The sequence below is a fragment of the Miniopterus schreibersii genome (assembly GCF_964146895.1).
Source record: "Miniopterus schreibersii genome assembly, chromosome: 10".
In the NCBI taxonomy this organism is placed as follows: domain Eukaryota; kingdom Metazoa; phylum Chordata; class Mammalia; order Chiroptera; family Miniopteridae; genus Miniopterus; species Miniopterus schreibersii.
The window spans coordinates 63,585,697-63,605,950 of record NC_138110.1 but is presented as its reverse complement, the minus strand read 5'-3'; the positions used below and the strand labels follow the sequence as shown (position 1 = coordinate 63,605,950).

General features: G+C 43.0%; 1 protein-coding gene across 4 annotated transcripts; it reads right to left on the bottom strand.

The window, feature by feature from the left end:
- Positions 1-623: 623 nt before the first annotated feature.
- Positions 624-18,402, bottom strand: LOC308562274 (uncharacterized protein). Of its 4 annotated transcripts, XM_081148250.1 has the most exons (7): positions 18,244-18,401; positions 13,221-13,323; positions 12,332-12,519; positions 9,611-9,737; positions 9,148-9,240; positions 4,630-4,703; positions 624-4,027 (listed from the first exon to the last, which is right to left on the bottom strand). In XM_081148250.1, exons 3-7 carry the CDS (start codon positions 12,344-12,346, stop codon positions 2,444-2,446), a joined length of 1,893 nt encoding a protein of 630 aa, XP_081004376.1. In that variant the 5' UTR covers positions 12,347-12,519; positions 13,221-13,323; positions 18,244-18,401; the 3' UTR covers positions 624-2,443. The 4 variants fall into 4 exon arrangements, with proteins under 4 accessions (XP_081004376.1, XP_081004375.1, XP_081004377.1 ...); XM_081148249.1 differs by lacking the exon at positions 13,221-13,323 and having other exon boundaries at positions 18,244-18,402; XM_081148251.1 differs by lacking the exons at positions 9,148-9,240; positions 9,611-9,737; positions 13,221-13,323 and having other exon boundaries at positions 18,244-18,392.
- Between the last annotated feature and the right edge of the window lie 1,852 nt (positions 18,403-20,254).

The window sequence follows — 20,254 nt, the reverse complement described above, 5'->3', positions numbered from 1 at the left end:
GAAGAACCTCTCAAGGACCAAGTCCAGCACTTCCAACAATGCACACAACCCAACAGACAGAGGACCAGGGACTGGCCACCCAGAATCACCATGCATAATACAAATACACGAGGCACCCATCAGTTCCTTTCCTGGAGTGCTCCCTGTGATGTCCCCTGAATCTGATTTTATACTTCAACCCTAACATGGTGGGTTCAGAGCTCATTGTCCTCAGAATTTTAATCCAGATTATGGTTCCTCTGCCTAATGAGGTTAGCAAAGCTGAACAGAAGAATTTTTAGTTCAGCTCCCTTCAAAAATGACTCTCAGGCTAAGAACTGCTCTGCCATGGCAATTTTCAGATTACTGTCCTTGACAAAGCAGCCTCACATGCCTATGAGCACACAGTAGATGCTCAATTATTAATGTTCTTCATGTATTTTTTTATTGTTGCCAGCATTTCGGGTATTCCCCATTTTCCCCCTTTGCTCCTCTCAACCCAACCCCCATCCAAGCCCAGGCCTTGAACACATTATTTTCTGTGTCTATGGGTTATGCATATATGTTCTTTAGTTAATCTCATCCCTCCACCCCCTTCCCATATGCCATCCATCAGTCTACCCCATGTATCCACACCTCTGGACTTATTTTGTTCATCAGTTTATTTTGTTCAACAGATTACACATATATGTGAGATCATGTGATATTTGTCTTTCTCTGATGGCTTATTTCGCTTAGCATAATAATCTCCAGCTCCATCCATGCTGTTGCAAAGGGTACGAGATCTGTCTTTTTTACAGCCACATAGTATTCCATGGTGTAAATGTACCACAGGGTTTTTACCCACTCATCTACTGATGGGCACTTGGTCTGTTTCCAGATCTTAGCTATTGTAAATAACGCTGCTATGAACAAAGGGCTGATGGTGTTTTGGGAATCTTAGGATATATTCCCAGAAGTGCGATGGCTGGGACATAACGCAGTTCCATTTTTAATTTTTTGGTGAAACTCCACACTGTTTTCCACAGTGGCTGCACCAGTCTGCATTCCCACCAGCAGTGCACGGGAGTTCCCCTTTCGCCACATCCTCACCAGCATTGGTTGGTTGTTGATTTGTTGATGGCAGCCATTCTGACAGGTGTGAGGTGATACCTCATTGTCATTTTAATTTACATCTCTCTGATGATTACTGACGTTGACCATTTTTCCATATGTCCACTGGCCATCTGTGTGTCCTCTTTGAAGAAGTGTCTATTCAGGACCATTGCTCAATTTTTATTTGGACTGTCTTCCTGGTGTTCAGTTGTGTAAGTTCTTTATATACTTTGGAAATTAACCCCTTATCAGATGTGCCATTGAAGAATATGTTCTCCCACACAGTGGGTTCAATTGTTACCATGAATAAGGTGAGAAGCATTAACATTCATAGCATGTTAACACAGCATTCACTAGGCATCACTGTTAATACACTTATATGCATTCATTTTTATCAGTGAGAATATATTAAGTCCACACAAAGCATTACAAACCCACTGTATCACTGGTCAAAATACACATTACAAGCATTCATAGAATCATGAAATGAATTAAGATTTAAATCACATTAATATTTTGTTTCAAAAAATCACAAATGTTGTCATAATAAAAGAGGATACCATGGAGGTAATCACATTTATCCAGTCATCCACCCGCTTTGTATTTTGTATCATACTAAAAGGTCATGTAACTTTCTTTATTGGATTCTCTAAAATAAGTATTCTGATATAGTCCTATTTGAAAAGTGTTACTAACTTATACTTTCTATTATGAATTTCCTAATATTTTAGATTTAATTTTGATTAGCTACTTTCCCACGTTTTCTACATCTTTAGTCACTTTCAAGCGTAAATTCTGTGGGATTTTCTGAAGTGTCTATTTTGGACAAAGGTCTTTCTTCATTTATTACAAGTGTAGAATTTCTTCCTGGTATACGTTCTGATATTGGGAAAAGCTGTAGGTCCCGCTAAAGGGTTTACCATATTCTTTAAAGTTTTAAGGTTTCTCTCCAGTATAAATTCTCATGTATCAGTTAAGATGTAAATGCTGAATATAGGCTTTACCGCATATTTTACATTTGCATGGTTTCACTCCAGTATGAAATCACTAAAGTTCAGTGAGATTCGCTGAGTGGTTAAAAGTTTTGTCACACTCTTTATATTAGTATTGTTTCAGTCCAGCGTGAATTATGTGATATGAACTAAGGTTCCAACACTGGGTGAAAGGCTTTTCGATTCTCTACACTTGTAAGGCTTCCTTCTTGTATGGATTCTCTGATATTTAGTGGGGTTTGGGTAATAGCTAGAGGTTTTCCCATACTATTTACATTTGTATTGCTTCTATCCAGTATGAATTCCCCAATACTGAGTAAAGCTATAGCAGAGGTTAAAGTCTTTACACTTGTAAAGCTCCTCTCAGGTGTGTGCTCTCATGTGTTTGGTAAGGTTAAAGCAGTGGGTAAAGGATTTGCCACATTCTCAACATTTATAAGGTTTCTCTCTAATAGTCCTCTGATATCTGGTAAGATCTGAACAGCGGTCAAAGGTTTTGTCACATTCTCTACATTTATAAGGTCTTTTTCCAGTTTGAATTCTTCGAAGTTCAGTAAGTTCTGAGCACTGGGCAAAGGCTTTGCCATATTTTCTACATTTATAAAACTCCTCTCCAGATGAATTCTCTGATGATGAGTAAAGCTTGAATACCAGTTAAAAGCTTTGCCACAATCTCCACATTTATAAGGCTTCTCTCCAGTATGAATTCTCTGATGACTGGTTAGGTCTGAACAACGGTAAAAGGCTTTGCCACATTCTCTACATTTATAAGGCTTCTCTCCAGTATGAAGTCTCTGGTGTCGAGTCAGGCTTGAATACCAGTTAAAGGATTTGCCACATTCTCTACATTTATAAGGCTTCTCTCTAGTGTGGTTTCTCTCATGTTTCATAAGGCCTGAACACTCATTAAAGGTTTTGCCACATTCTCTACACTTATAAGGCTTCCCTACAGAATGAATTCTCTGATGTTCAGTAAGTTTGGAGCTCTGGGTAAAGGCTTTTCCACATTCTCTACATTTATAAGGCTTCTCGCCAGTATGAATTCTCTGATGAAGAATAAGGCTTGAACTCCGGATAAAGGCTTTGTCACATTCGCTACATTTATAAGGCTTCTCTCCAGTATGAATTCTCTGATGAGTAGTGAGGTCTGAACACCGGTTAAAGGCTTTGTCACATTCTCTACATTTATAAGGCTTCTCTCCAGTATGAATTTTCTGATGTCGAGTAAGACTTGAATACCAGTTAAAGGCTTTGCCACATTCTCTACACATATAAGGCTTCTCTCCAGTATGAATTCTCTGATGTCGAATCAGGCTTGAAAGCAGCTTAAAGGCTCTGCCACATACTCTACACTTAGAAGGTTTCTCTCCAGTGTGAATTCTCTGATGACTGGTAAGGCTTGAATACCACTTATAGGCTTTTCCACATTCTCTACATTTATAGGGCTTCTCTCCAGGATGAAGTCTCTGATATTCAGTAAGTCTTAAGCACTTGTTAAAGGTTATGCCACAATCTCTACATTTATAAAGTTTCTCTCCAGTATGAAGTGTCTCGTGTAGAATAACATGGGTATGTAACTTAAAAACTTTATCACATTCTTTACATTTGTAAGGCTTCTCCTCACTGTGGATTTTCTTACGTGTATATACATTGGATAACTGACTCAAGACTCTCACACACTGATTGCACCTGAAAGGCTCCTCCCCAGTGTGAGCATTTTTAAGTTCAGTGAGATTTAATGACTGGCTTAAAGGTCTGGCATATTCACTACATTCTTCTGTCTTCTCTACACTGGGAGTATTCTGAGGTACAGTAGTGTTGGAGCTTTTATCAAGGACTTCCAGACACTTATAATTTCTCTCTGGAAGCTGAGTTCTCTGATGGTTATCAGACGTTGACTCTTGTTTAATGTTTTTCCAGGATTCACTGCACTGGTGACTTCCCTCTTCATTATGTGCACTCTGGTAATCATTGAAGAAAGAAAGGCCTTTAGTGAGGGCTCTAATACCACTGCACATGTACAGTTGTTCCTAATTACCTACTCTGATACCTCCTGAACCATGATGAATAAAAAACTCTATGTGTTTATGAAAATTATAGATTCTGGAGCAAGAAAGAGTATTTCTCTGTGAAGGAATAATGTGCATTTGGTTAAGGGATTTACAAATTCACAGTTATAATTTTTATCTTCATTTTTTAATATCTGATTTTTAAGAAATATTTGACTTAATCAAATTCTACGTTAAATCATTCAAAGAATTATTTACACAATGGACTAGGTGACTTCTCTGATAAAACAAATTTTATTTCAGAAAACTGTTTGTTTTTTAAATTTCTTTGGACTTTATGTTCAGAAACACATTGTTCTGCCAATGTAACTTACAGTAGAAATTTTCAACATGTTTTATGTCCTTAACCTCTTTTACCAACAAGATTTTTATATGGCTAGTTGCCCCAGTTTGCTAATATCCCTCACAACACCCTATTTCCTCTTCATATCCCCCCGCACATTACAAAACTTTCATTAAGTGTATATTCTCAATGCCACAATTCAGTATCTTACCTGTAACATCTTGTAGAATGAGTCATCTTCGCCTGACTTTGGCAACAAGCCCTGGGTAACTTGAGAAGATATAGCTGAAATATACCAAATTGATTATCAAACACTACACTCAGGTGAGTATTTTTTAAATTCCAATGTACAAAATTAATACCTGTAAAAAGACTTCAGATGGCAGAATAGGAAGCACCAAAACACTCTTCCTCCTTGGAAATGTTAACTTACCAATAATTACTGAAACAATTACCTTCTAGAATACTTTAGAAGCCAGCTCAAAGACCACCACAGCCCCCAGAAAGCACAAAATAAAAAAGTCATATCAAAGGGGGGGAAAAAGTGGCTTACATTTGCTCAAAATAGCTGCTCACCCTCCCTGGCACACTACAAAATGACTTTGGGATAACTCCCCATTCTCAGTTTCTTCTCAGAAGAAAAATGAGTGTATTGTGTGTCTGATGGTCTTGATTTCCTGCAGGTGCCTGAGGGACTTGTTTCTGTTTTGAATGATACAGCTTGCTAAGGAAATGGCAATATGCTGTGTATGCATTGTGGTAGCTGTGAAGAAAAAAAGTAATTGTTCAAGCACCTGAGAGACTGCAGTGCTGACAACATACATCAGGAATGAGAAGGTATCATGAGCTCTAAAATATGTATACACACACGCACACGCACATGCACACGCACGCACACACACATTTTAAAATGGGAAACTACACAAAACACACATGCAACCTTCAGGTCAAGATAGCGGGTGCAAATAAATGCAGTACTGGTATTCTCCCACAACCACATCAAAAATACAACCAAACTTCAGAAAAATCATCATTCAGAACCGCCTGAAATCTAGTTGAACAGAAATTCTACAACTAAGATTGTAGAGAAAAAGCTTCATTCAGACATGTAGGGAGTGCAAAGATGTGGAATGGACTGGTCCCAGGTGGTGGATAAAAATCATGAGGGACCTTTCAGCTATACAGGTCAATTCTGAGGAGTGAGGGGTCCCAGTCACACACTAGGCCAACCAACCCAGGGTTCCAGTGTCCAGAATAGATGTCCCCATTACTTCTGGCTGTAAAAACCAATGGGGATTGTGGCCGAGTGTGATGGAGAGCTGCTGGAGTACCAGGCAGATCCTCCTACAGGGCCCACGAATAGATATACTCAGACTCACTCTGAGTTCCAGTGCTGGGGCAGCAGCTCGAAAGCCACCAAGGACATATAGGGAGGAACTAAAGTATCTGGCATTAAGATGAGAGCTGGAGGAGATTTCTTCCAGACAGAAATTTTGGTAGAAGCCACTGTTCCTTTCTGAGCCCTTACCCCACACAGCAGGCAGGCAGGCACCATATCTAAAACTCCATCTGCCTGGTTCACACTACTTACCCAACCTGGAGATTTCCTGAGACTCTGCACCATCAACTTGTGGGCCCACCCCAGCTATTTTCAGTGGCTCTTTGATATAAACAGATTGTCATAGCTCATGCTTCAGACTTTACTACAGTGTCTCAAACAAGCAGCACGTAGCTTCAGTGTGTGCCATACCTCTCACTAAGTGTCCCCAGGCCCAGCATTAGTGGCAGCTGGCCTTGGTTCACAGCTTGGCCTCTCCTCAGAACCTCCAACCTCAGCACAAGTAGCAGCCATATGGAGATCCCTTTGTAAATCATGCCAGGTGATCCCAGGAAGAACACAGCAGTGACTGACCTTGTCTGCACTTTCATGGAGGCCCCAGGTCAGCACATCCAGTGGACGCCTTCAGACCACACTGAAGCACCATCCAAACCACCTCCATAAGCAACAAACTCAAGGGGCAGACTCAGCAGGCACCAGAACCACGCTGAAATAAGTCCTGTTCCATAAGGTGAGTCCTGCACAGCCAATCCTCCACAAGGGTCACAGATTTTCCAGCTGATGAGCCTTGGTGTAAATCCCTCCCACTGAAATTTCAACAGCAAGCAAGGCACAACTACAAAAGGAGGTTATACATAGCCCATACAGTGGTGTGCACCTGGAGTGCTCAGCTCAGGTGAATGGGGAGGCTGTGCCACTGGATGCTGCAAGACATCTACTACATTAGGCCACTCTTCCAAGCCCAGGAGATGTAGTAGCTCTACCTAATACATGGAAACAAACAGAGATCTTTCCAAAATAAAGAGACAAACATGTCTGAAATGAAAGAACAGAACAAAACTGAAGGAAAAAAACAAAACAGAAACAAGCAATCTACTCGATGCAGAGTTCAAAACACTGGTTATAAGGATGCTCAGTGAACTTAGGGAAAGAGTAAATGAACACAGAGAGAACTTCCAAAGCTTACAAAAGAACATAGAAACCAGAAAAAAGAACCAGTCAGAAATGAAGGATACATTAATTGAAATGAATAATAATTTACAAGGAAATTAGCAGTACAGTAGATGAAGCCAATAATCAAAACAGCAATTTGGAATATAAGGAAGCACAAAACACCCAATCAAAACAGCATAAACAAAAAATCACCCAAAAAAATTACAATATTGTAAGGAACCTCTGGGACAACTTCAAGCATACCAACATTCATGTCATGTGGACACCAAAATAAACAAGCAAGCAGAACAGAAAAAGATCCATATACACAGAGAACATTTTGATGGTTGTAAGTAGGGGAGTTGGTTTGGGGGTTGGATGACAAAAATGATGGAAGAAGTACAAACTGGTAATATAATAGACATAAGGATATAAAATGCAGCACAGGGAGCCCTAGCTGGTTTGACTCAGTGGTTAGAGCGTTGGCCGGAGGACTAAAGGGTCAAGGGCACATACCTCGGTTGTAGGCTCAACCCACGGCCCTGGTCAGGGTGCATGTGGGAGGCAACCAATCGATGTGTCTCTCTCACATCAATGATTCTCTCTCATATCAATGCTTCTCCCTCTCTCTCTCCCCCTTCCTTCCACTCTTTCTAAAAAAAAAAAAAAAAAAATCAATGGAGAGCTCAGGTGGTGTGGCTCAGCAGTTGAGCATTGACCTATGATCCAGGAGATTGCAATTTGATTCTCAGTCAGGGCACATGCCCAGGTTGCAGGCTCGATCCCTAGCAGGGAGCATGCAGGAGGCAGCTGATCCATGACTCTCTGATCATTGATGCTTCTATCTCTCTCTCCCTCTCCCTTTGTCTCTCTCAGAAATCAATAAAAATATACTTTTTTCTAAAAAAATCAGTGGAGAAATGTCCTGGGAAAGGATTAACAACAACAAAAAGGTGCAGCACAGTGAATATAGTCAATAAATTCTATTAACTGTGTGTCATCAGATGGGTATGACATCATCACAGTTATATAATGTCTAATCACTGGGGTGTATAGCTAAAACTTATATAATATTGTATGTCACCTGTAATTGAAAAAAAAAACGATTTAAGCACATACACACACTGATTACACTTTCCAGAATAGGTTTGACAGGCCATTAAAAATCTACCAAAACTCATTGTTATTTGTGTTCTCCTGTACAAAGCAAGTTTATAAGGAAAGAGATGGCATCTGCTTCTCATGACCTTAAATAGCAACAAAAGATCACAAGGCATACAAAGAAACAGAAAAACATAGTCCAACCAGAGGAACAAAATAAATCTCCATAACTTGGCCCTATGTTAATGAAGATCTATTACTTACCTGACAAGGAATTCAAAATAACCATCTTAAAAGGGCTCAATTGGAAAATAGAGAAAAAACATAGAAAAGTAAATATTACCATGAAAACTGTATGACAAAATTAAAAACGCAGAGGCCAAAAATATAAAAGAGAACCAAACAGCTCTAGCCAGTTTGGCTCAGTGGTTAGAGTGTCAGCCTGCAGACTGAAGGGTCCCATGTTTGATTCCAGCTAAGGGCAAATACCTCAGATACAGGCTCGGCCCCCTGCAGGAGGCAACCAATCGGTGTGTCTCTCTCACATCAATGTTTCTCTCTCTCTCTCTCTCTCTCTCCCCCCCTTCCACTCTCTCTGGAAAGCAATGGAAAAATATCCTCAGGTGAGGATTTAAAAAAAAGAGAGAACCAAACAGATATTGGGGGCTGAAGAACACAGTACCTGAGTTTAAATATGTGATAGAAACATCGGCAACGGACTTGATCAGGAAGGAAGAACAAGATGGCCTGGACGCCTCCCCCACTCCCCTCACAAACTACGTCTATGAGGCAGGAAACAGACTTAAAAATTGGTTTCACATAGAATTCACAGCAACATGCGCAGACTCTCCCAGGTACCCCAAAGAAACACAAAAATAACCAGGTAGTACCACCCTTGCACTGTTAGAAGAGGACTTTGGCTCTCACTGCAAATGTGATGGAAGATAAAGGAGCAGGAGAATTCTTAGATGATATTGGAGGATCTGTCCCTCTGAGACAAAAACAGAAATAAACCTCATCCTCTAAAAAAATCATTTCTATTAAAACATATCTTTCCAAACCATATTTTAAGGTCTGGCTTCCTCTGTGACCTTTGGCCTCCCACCTGGGTCAGCTGCTTCCTTCATTCTCACCTACCTGGGTTGATGAATATTGTCTTTTCTCTCTGCAACTCCCAGGGCTCCACAATTTGCTCCAAAAAAGTAAGGTCTGGCTTAGACACAGCAAGACCTGTTTATTAGAAAAAATGAGTATGAGACTTAATACAGATTCTCCAATTTCCAATCTGGTCCCTGTGCTCGAGAAGATAGGACATTGTAGAATAGTAGAATATTCTAGAAAATTACTTCCCAAAATATTCTTTTCTGATAGCACCTTTACTACACTAGACATAACATCTAAAGTTTCCAGATCCTGGGTTCCACCATCCGTACATCGTAAAGCTTTCCTTTTCGGACCAGCACACACCCTATTACTTTCCTTAAGAACGCAGATCTGAAACCCTACCAAACAAAGCAGAAGCCCCTAGGACACACTGTACTAATGAAGAAAACAAAACCCTGTGGGTAAAGTAAAAATGCTGAAAGGAAGTGGTCCTCACCCAGGAATACCAGGTTCCTGTAGTTCTGCAACATCACATCCATGTACAGTTTCCTCTGAGCTGGGTCCAGGCATGCCCACTCCTCCTGAGAGAATTCTATGGCCACATCACTGAATGTCAACAGTCCCTGAAATGGGGGGGGGGGAGTTACTCAAGTGACCATGGGGAGAGCTCATCATGTGACCCAATATGAAAACAGAGTTAATGGAACTGGTTTTAACCTAATAGAGTATCCTGAATTATCCAGTAAGATCATTTTGAGACTAATATTCTCTAAAGTATTTTGAGAAAGGAAGATGACACATGATCCACAAAACCACTGTAGAAGCTCTACTTTTCTGGAAGATAAATTTTAAAAATAAATGCATCAACACAGGCATATCCACTTTTGAGTGCTATATTTGAACCTTAGAGGACCAAGTATATATATTTCTTAGATGAACTCATTCTGAGTGAAAACTGTACAGTACTTCCAAAATTTTAATATGGACAACAATAAACTGGAGATTGAAAAAATAGTGATTCTGATTCAGGAGTTCTGGGTGAGGCCTGAGTTCCCATATGTTTAACTAGCTCATTTTTGAAATACGGCCGCCGATGTGTCTGATCCATGAATCGTACTGAGTAAGAAAACACAGGAAAAAAATTTGTGTACAGGATTTTGACTGAAGAGTTTTATGAAATTAACAGGTCTCATAAATTAGTAAGCCAACCAACCACAGTCCTTCTTTAAAGTTTACTATGTATTAGATATTGTTCTAACAGTTTTCTATATATTAATTAATAAAACTTATAAGTAATCAGAGAACAATGATATTACTATTCTTCCTTTTTTATGAGACTATTTTGTAAAACATCCAGCAAATGGCAGAGGCTGGGTATTACTCCAGACTTTATCTAGTGTGTGTCTGTGATGTCTACGGAATACAATAAAAGTTTACAGTACGAGGCCTGGCTGATAAAAGTCTCCAATTACGAAGCTTCTATCACCAGTAAACAAAAATGAGAGCATTTATTTTGCAAAGCACTTACAAGCAAAGAGAGACTAAAAAAGAAAAAAGTGTTTCCAGATGAAATGTGATTGTTTATAAACATCTTTCAAAATATTTCTGTGAGGCCCTTATTAAGGATAAAGAAAAAATATTAACTCTATAGTTCAGGAACCTGGCAGAGAATATCTGCACCAAGTGAAAATCAGGTGTAAAGGAAGTGATATCATGTGACTAAAGCATGGAAGGACACATCATCACTAACATCAGTTTTACAAAAATTTCAATCCACACATACCTTCCATATTCTATAAATTTAATAGTGCATTTAAAAACAAGTCTTTCTTGCCAATGTAGTAAGCAAGTACCTTCTAATTATTTTTCTTTTTCACAACTTTCTGATCTACTCTGAGCCATTATGACTATCCTGGTTAAATGTGCATTTTCTCAATCCTGTCCTACAGAGCTGATGCTGCAGGCATACGAAGTCTAAAACCTAAATTTCCTGGATATCAATGCCTTCCCATGTTGATCTGTCACAAAGAAAATAATTTCAAAAATTGAAGGTGTAGAGATTTAGAACAAGGTACCCTAAAATGTGCTTCAATGGTATGCAGATTATTTTGAGCTAAAAGCACCAAGATCCTGTGGGCTCAGGAGAAACTTCTGCTCTCCCCTTTAACTATCTAGGAGAATTTAAATTAGGAGTCTGGCCCGTGATAAGTGTTAAAACCAAAAATGACTTTTTACCTATCTAGATGGTAGATAAACTAATAATTCCTGAACATGTGATCTCCCAGTAACGATCTTGTGAAGTCCCCAGTTGCATTACCTCATCCCAGGCTCAGGCTCAGAACGTCTCACCTACCAATTTTCCCTTTCAGTCTTGAACGTCTCACGCAGGTGGGGTCTCTAACTCTCTCATGTATGTGGAGCCCCCAAACATACTGTATGTGTTAAATTTGGATATTTTCCCTTGCTAATCTGTCTCATGTCTATCTGATTAGACCAGCTGAAAGAATCTTGAAGGTAGAAGAAAGTATCTTCCTCTTCCACAAAGGTAATTAATTTATGGCAAGACTTCATCATGCCTTACAGGGAACATGGATGGAGACAATGGCCAGAAGACTGGGACAAAAGGAAAAGGTATTCTAGAGACAGTACAGGGATGTCACCACCCCTCAACTCCCTACTCAAAAACCCAGAGGTAGTTACAGAGCACCCTGTTACCTCCCTCCTACATGCCTGCTTCCTTGCAGATGCTGAAACTACTAACTCACATGAGTAGTTGATCCAGGTTTGTCTGCTGTATGACCCTCCTGGGGTGGCTCTAGTGAACTACATCAAAACCTTTTCCCCACAGCACAGGCGCTAATAACCAGGTAACCCAGTTGGAAAAGGAAGTCACCCCACCCCGAAATGAAAATTTCCACCAGCAGACCTTTTTCAAAAGGCCCATTTTTTCCCAAGCTTATTAAAGCAGCCAAGCAGAGCCAGCCCCAGGGTCAGTTCCGAGGACCTTCCTTTCTCCTGTGCTGTCTCCCTTATGCTCAAGCATAAGCCTAATTTGGACTACCATAAGAAAAAAAAAAGTAAAAAAAAAAAAAGTAAGTAGTTAAAAAACCTCATTAGGAAGGATCATCAAAGTAAAGAAGTAAAGGTTTGCAGCTTCTAAATCCATGAACTTTCGAAAGAGATGCAAACACGGAACTGACCTGCGATGAGCAATTACCTGAGACGCAGCCATCCTGTCCTCCTCCTCCTGCCCCGGGTTCTTCTCAGGCGACTTTACGTAGAGGAATCACATCTGCATCTTGAGGACATGCTCTCAAAGGCCTAAGCACAGCGTCATCCTCTGTTTCCACCACACTCACAGGCAGAAGGATCTTGAAACGCTGAAAAACGTCACACTGCCCTGTCCTTTGTCACAGGAGAGATTCAGAAACAATGAGATCCTACCTGAGACTGAACTGTGAGTTTTTCCTCTACTTTTGTCCTGGGCTCTAAGCAGAGCACCGTTACCTCCCCTGCACCAAGGCCACCTCAGCTCCCGCAAACGCACGGGGGCAGAGGGGCCTTCTGCTAAATGCTGGCCTCGCTTCTGAGTCGCCTGGAGCGCCACAGTAAAACAATGATGTTCCACCCACACCAGCTGTCCAACTCTGGGGAGGTCGGCACAGGTAATGTTATTTCTTACAACTCATCAAATGATGTAATGGAAGAGGACCTTTTAGCTAAGCATTTCTCCTGAAGCTTTAATGTGCATGCAGAACCCTTGGGAACCAGGGTCCCGATCTGCAAAGTTATTATTCTGCAGGTCTGCAGTGAGGCCCATGGAATAGCATCTTTACCAAGTTCCCTGGTGGAGCTGACCTGCTTTCAGTAGCAATGGGCTACAGATACTAGACTCAAAACACCTGAGACCTGAGTGTAGCGTGAGGGGTTGGGGTAGGAACTTCTAGAAGGGCAGGCTCCCAGGGTGAATTCCCAAAGGTGAGGTGGTCCTGGAATGGGTGTGGCCAGGTCCTTAGGTACTGTGTAGGTGCAAGGGGGGAAGGGGGAAATCACGTGGTGGCATCAGAGTTGTGTGAGAGGCCTGCCCTGATTCCTTCCCAAACTACCTTGAGTCCCCAGGTCTTCACCCCTTCACCTCCCATGGGCCTATGGTACAGCAGGACAATCCACTGCCTGATTCTCTGTCCAAAGGTAAGTGGAGCCTCAATCCTTAAGAAACAAGGAACAGAAAAGTGTTTACATCACAGCTTTATTTGAAAATGAACCCAAGAAGCATACCCTAGAAGCCTGTCAAGAGATGTGATTGTTCATACCCCATCCATCTTCACCTTCTCCAACTGACCCCCAAATATATTTTCTTGTCGTTCTTGCTACTGTTTTACTACAGTAAGAACACTTCACATGAGATCTACCCTTTCATTAAAATTTTAACTGCACAATACAATAGTGTTAACAACAGGCACAATGTTGTACAGTGGATCTCTGAAACAAATTAATCTTCAATAAATCAAAATTTGTATCTCTGAATAGCAACTCCCATTTCCAGTCTCCTCGACCTCTGGCAACACTAATCTTTGTTCCTGTGAGTTTCACTGTATTGTGGGAAATCTCAACCTGGATTTACACAGGGTTTATACACTAAAATTACTTACTATGAAACGTAAGTTTAAAATGTATAAATTTAATAGTCATGTTATTAAAGGAAATATGATTGAATGCATACAGATAAGCCCCCAAACTTGACAGAGTCTAACAAACATAATTATTATGAAACAGAAAACAAATTCCTGAAACACAGCAGATTCACTATAATAAAACCTTAAATCAGCCCTGAATCTTCAGGGAGAGATTTATGCTTTAAACTGCAGATACGGTCTTAGGAAAAGAATAGGTTATTTTTTTTTTGGTAGGATCACAGTTGAATTCGTATGTATATACACTCTCAACCTTACAACATGGTGTTATTCAGAATCTTTTGGTCCTTGTTGTATTTGTCTAAACATATGTCAAGTTCTGAGAGGAAAATTTTTAAAAACTCTCACTCTAGGTATATGTTTCTCAATTTCTCCCCACATTTCCTAGCATTATATCATTCATCTTTAGCTTCGTTTGTCATTTGGACTTATATTTATGACTACTCATTTACTCATGCAAGTTTTACTATCTCCTTGGTGCCTGGTATTAAAGACACAAAACAGAACAAGACCAAGGCTGTGCACATGTGGGGCCGACACCCTAATCAGAAGAAAGACAATACACATGTAAACAAATAAATAAACAGAAAACTATCTGAGTCCAGAGAAGCCCGATGCAGACCTGTTAAAACAGCATAACGGAATTACAGCCTGAAGTGGTCGGCTGGGAAAAAAAATGCTGAAAGTTGGGAACAAGGGAACAGCCACTACAAAGGCCTAAGGCAGAAACTCGCATATGTGTTTCAGGAACAGTGAGGAGGCCCCTATGCCTGCAGCTGATCCAGGGAGTGGGTGAATAGGCAACTAAATGGAAGGAGCAAATGGGTGAGTTGTGGGGCCCCATGGGCCATCTTAGCTTCACAGACTACGTTTTATTGTTTTATTATCTATCCAGTCATTCACTAGAATATTTCATTTATTTAAATTAAACTATTATATATTACTTAATGAGCACGAAGTAGTAGGTTCTCGCAATGAATCAGATAAGGGTCCTGTCACCCATATGGATCTCATAGACTATTAGAGAAAAAAGAGAAATAAGCAATTTGATAGAAAAGCAACAGAAACAAATCTGTCCAATTACAAAATAAAATGCACACTTCCAATGTGCCAGACACTGTTCCAAGCTCTTCCTGCATATTCATTAATTTAATTATTATCACAATATTACCAGGTAGATATAATATTGTTCCCATTTTACAGATGAGGGCCAGCAGCACTCCCAAGATCACAACCAGGACCAGACAGGTCTTTCTTTCCTTCCCTGTCCCAGTACTACTTTCTAATCAACACCCTCCTCTCTCCCCTCAAACTCCTTCACCCTACAACCCCCAAAGAATCTCAAGGTCTGGGGAAAACAGCTCTTACAACCCCTCAGGCCTCTCTGCTGCTGGTACCTGCAGGGGGAAGGAGGAGGTGAAGGAGCCACAGGCACCCAACCCTGCCTTACACAATGTCCCTTACCTCTAGTCCCTAGGATTTGCCGGGCCTGTGGCTTGTGAAGCACTGACTCATCTTGATGAGGTCTTCATAAAACTAAGGGCCGTGGAATTTGTTGAGCAAATAGGTGGCATTAGAGGACTGTATGCAGGGGAGGGGTGGGTCAGCTCTGGATACAAGATGACCCCTCTGGGGCCATAAGGGGGGGACAGACTGGAAAAGAGAGACTGGAGGCCAAAGTGGAGGCTCAATGAGGGCCCAAGGACTGAGGACAGAAGCTGAGCCAGCGGAGACCATGGGGATGGAGAGGACAGGATGGGTAGATTCAAAGGTCAGGAAACAGTAGAGAGGATGGGAGACTGGGAAGCTTGGGGATAGGGGCATGTGTTGGCACAGAGAACCTTGGGTCTTGTCCAATGACTGAGTAGACAGCAGGGAACCTGAGTAAGGAGGAAAATTAGGGGAAGACAGTGAGCTCAGTGGGGACCTGTGGGTGCAAAAGGTCCCAATAACGATATTTAGATGCAACAGTCTACAAGCCAGGAGAGTGGTCTCATGGAGCATGGAGGGTGAAAGGGGACTCTTTGCAAAGCCCTCCAAGAGCGAAAATACTCAGGGTTTTCCAATAACTTGAGTAAGACTGGGATGGGTGTGGGTGACGCTTTGAAAAATGCCACACGAAAACCAAGGCCTCAAACACCAGGCAAGGGTGTTGGGACTTCCTGCCCAGAGCAGCAGCAACATGGGACACCTGTGATGGAAGAAAGAATCTGGGAATGGGAGTGAGGGCAGGAGGCAGGTGGATTGAAGGGGGTGGGGGTAGGAAGCCCCAGTGGGTTCCTGATAAGCACAGAGGGATATAATTGATGAACAGATTTTGGCACTAAATACTTTGAAAAAAATGTTAGCTACGGACATATGTTGGTCAAATTACTTCACCATGAATAGATGAGTTCTGTTGGAACAGAGCATCAAGACCACACAGTCCGTCCTTCAACATTCTCAGAAAATGGAGGAAAGGGACTTGAGGAAACACTGCTGTAGATCACAGCTCACTAACTTAACAAATCATATAAAAGGAATAAAAGAGCTGCTGAATATTAGACTAACTCACTAAAGCTAGGTTCTGACTGTTCAGAACACAGACATCCTTACCAAGTGTACAATGAAATGGCCTAATCTTATTTACTGTGTTGCAATGGATGTTTCCACATATGATATAGAGTAGAAAGAATGCAGGGCTCATCATCTAAACTAAACACAATATATTTAAAAGCAAAAAAAATTTGGTATTTTAAAAATATATAATGATTTCTAGGTGTGTGTTTTTAATTTAAGCTACCTCATATTTAAAAAAGAATGATAAAAGCTGGTTATGTGATGTCATCAATACTTATTTCAGAAGTTAATGACCATTTAGAAAAAAAACAGAAATTCAATAAACAAAGATGTGTTTCAATATGCTTTTAAAAACATAATGAAGTAAATGTAAGAGAGGTAGAAAGAAAAATGTAAATTCATTTCAAAAAAGTAAAAGACCAACACTTTCAATATTCCTTGAAAAAGCACCACGGAGTGACAGACTTGGTCATTTCTTGTCCCATTTCACCTACCTAATCCCATCCCAGGAAATGACAAGAGACCCAAGGCAAGTCTCTCCCCTCTGGCTGAATAAGGGTTGCAAATGGAAGTATTCAGTGATGCAAATAATTATAAAATGCACAAGCCTTATAAACTGGAGTTTTGCAATTCTCATGCTCATCTCCATAACTGAAATAATTATGCAAATTTTAAATTAAACAGGTTATAAAGCCACATGTCAACACCACAACTTAATCATCCACATCCCATCAATTCTCCACTCATCCAGATCTGGGTTCCCCTTCTTCCTCCACTACAATGTATTTGTTTATCAATCTGTTTAGGTCTCTCCCGTTTCTTTCCACTGTTGTCCCTTCCTGCGTCCCCTCTGTCCCCCTCACCGCCCCCCCCCTTTTTCTCACCCTTTTCTCTATTCCTTTCGCTATACCTCAGTACCACTTTCTCCATACTCTCTGATTGCTCCCCACCTCCAGAACGCGACTCTCTCTCCACATCCCTGTGTCCCCTCCCTGCCAGCTACCTTGCCTTTCAGGTTACACCCCCTCTGCCAGACTCCCCGGCACCGCCACCGGCTAAGCTCACAGCGCTGCTTCTGAGCGCCGTCATCCTACCGCTCCCGCTCCTGCACTCCCCGCGTCGGAAGCGCCTCGCCCCTCGCGGCCTCCCCTCTGCTAGCCCGGCGCTCCTCTCCCCTCCTGCTCCCCTTCCCGTCTCCCGGCCCCTCCCACCCTCCACGGCTCTCTCTCCTTTCTCCATCTGCTACGCGCGAGCCACCCTTTCTTCCTTCCCGGCGCTTTACAAGGTCCTCCCACATTGTCTGCCCTCTTACGGGCCCCTCACTGACCTTTCCGCCCTCTCACTCCTCTATTTCCTTCTCATCTTTCTCGCGATCCCCCCTAGGCCCAGCGCTGCGCCCCTTTCCTGGCCTCCCCTTCGCCAGCACGGCTTTCACAAAGCCACTCCCCACGTGGGGGGAGGTGACCTCTTCTCGGGACACCCCGTGTTCTGTCCTGAATCCCACCGCACTGAAAAATGCACTTTTTTGGCATCCGGCCTCTTACTTATTAAGTGGAGGGTGGGGGAGGGGGTGTCTGCAGAGGGAAGTGGGGGGTCTGCAGAACCCCAGGCCTGGGGGGATCCGGGCCTCTCCCGGCGAGAACTGCGAGGCTGGGGGAAGGGCGCAAGGAGTTGGAATCCATCTCCCAGGACCTGAATGGCCTGGGGAGGGGTGGCCGGCCAGTGCAAGGCTTCCGGCAGGAAAGCTACGCGCCGGCTGTGCTCCACGGTCGGGAGACAGAAGGACCACAGGCACGGCCGACCAGACTTGAACCAAAACTACAGCGGGCTCTCGACCCGGAAGAGAAGCCCTCAGGGTTCAGGACGGGAGACTTACCGCCGTTGGAGACACGCGCTTGGGGCTTTCAAGGTCCGTCGCGCCCCCCAGGCTCCGTAGGTGTAGGACTGGGGGCACAGATGCTTAGATTTCACGGAGAAAGACCGAAGCCGCAGGCGCCAGAGTGACCTTCCCCCTGCGCCAGCCGCTTCCGGGTCTGGTAGGAACTGCGCCTGCGCGGGGGGGGTCTTGGGCGGAGCGCTGCGGCGGAGGGGCGGGGCCGGGGGCGGGGCTCCGGGGCGGGCGCGGGCCGGGGGCGGGGCCCCGGGGGCGGGGTCCGACCGATCGCCGAGGCCGCCGCGCGGGGTGCAGAAGGCCGTGGGAGCCCTGAGCCTCGGGGCAGCTCTGAGCCGGGCGGGTGCGGCGGGGCGCCCGGGGGGTGGCCAGGTTCAGCGCCGCGGGGCGCCGTGTCTGGGCCCGGGCTCCCGCCCCCCGGCTCTGCGTTTGTCTTTTCTGATTTCTGAACCTGTTCAGTTTCTTCTGCGCGCTGTGAGGCAGGGCTCCTTCCTGCCCGTTTTAAGCTGATGTTTCAAACAGTTTAAAGTGTAGAGTTCTGCGGGCCACATACGTTGAAAGCTAAAATATCTTTAACAGGCTGGAAACAAATGTATTCAAAACTGCTACTGGGAAGCGGTGGACTCGCCTGCTTGGCAGAGAAGCCAGCTGAACGCCAGCCCTGGGGTCTGGGAACCTGGACTAACAAACCACATTACAGTGTTTTGCTGAGTTTGACTATACACTTAATTTTACAAGTGCTTTCTTTACATTCTCTTGTTACATTTTTTTATTTCCGCTTGAAATCCCATGTCCAGACACCCTCAAAACAGTCTCTTAATTTCCTTTTCCTTGTGAACTTAGCCATGCTTTTCTGTGTTTTCCATTCCTTCTAACTCTTGTTGAAAACTGGTGTTTTAAATAATGTAACGTGGAAACCTAGAAATCAGAATCTCCTCCTTCGCTCAGGTTTGTTGTTGCTGCTTGTCGTGGGTTGGGATTTGTGTAGCGCTTTTTCAAGTCACTTTTGTAAAGACAGTCTTTATTGTCACGCGTGGCCGGTGCAGTCTCTCTTCCATCAGCTTGGTAGTCACATTGTGGATTCACAGAGATTTCGCTAAGTGCCTGGAGCCAAGAGAGGGAGGGAAGCGGAAAAGGAGATAAGTTCCTCTCCCAGTGTTTGCAGGTTGGCTCTGAGCCGCGACGGCGACCAGTGCTCAGCCATGCCGTCCTCCACAGTCCCACCTTCACCTGTGCAGAGTAAGAGGAGCTAGGTTATGTCTTTACCCACGCACATCTATGCCCCAGGGTAGGTGGGCTATTCCTAAGGCCTTTGCTCCTCACACGCATTTTCCCTCAGTGTCTCCCGGTGCTTTCCATCTTTCTATCACTAGTCTCATTATCTCTTGTCCTAGTTCGCTGTGGCCAATATTTTTGCTTTTAAATTCTGTATGATGTTCGCTGAAATGTTGCCAAAGAGAAGAGCCCGTTTTGAATTCAAAGGGCAAAACGGAAGCAGAAATGTCATTTTCAGGAGGACCGGTGACCAGATAAAGACTTTGCAAACCCACTCAATCGTTCTGTAACATTGAAAGTAGCCAGAAGTTCTCAGACACGTCCATGATATTTGGCTTCTCCATCCACCTCTGCTGCAGGAGGCAGTTTCCCAGCCTTCCATAAAATTCACTGCTCAAGGTCCTGCCTCTCAAATAACTGCCTGTATGTTTTCCTGACAAAATACAGATTGTTACAACCCCTCAGAATACTATTTCTATGTTTTCAAAATGTAAAAATCGCAAGCAGCATGTCTGTATTGGTTCCATGGTCCATTCGTTCTCTAATTTTTCACCTTAAAGAAATTGTCGTTTTTATTATATTTTAAAATTGGATGCTTAAAAATAATAAATAGTTGGCCCGGCCAGGCGTGGCTCAGAGGTTAAGTGTCGACCTAGGATCCAGGCGATCAGGGTTCGATTCCCGGTCAGGGCACATGCCTGGGTTGTGGGCTTGATCAATG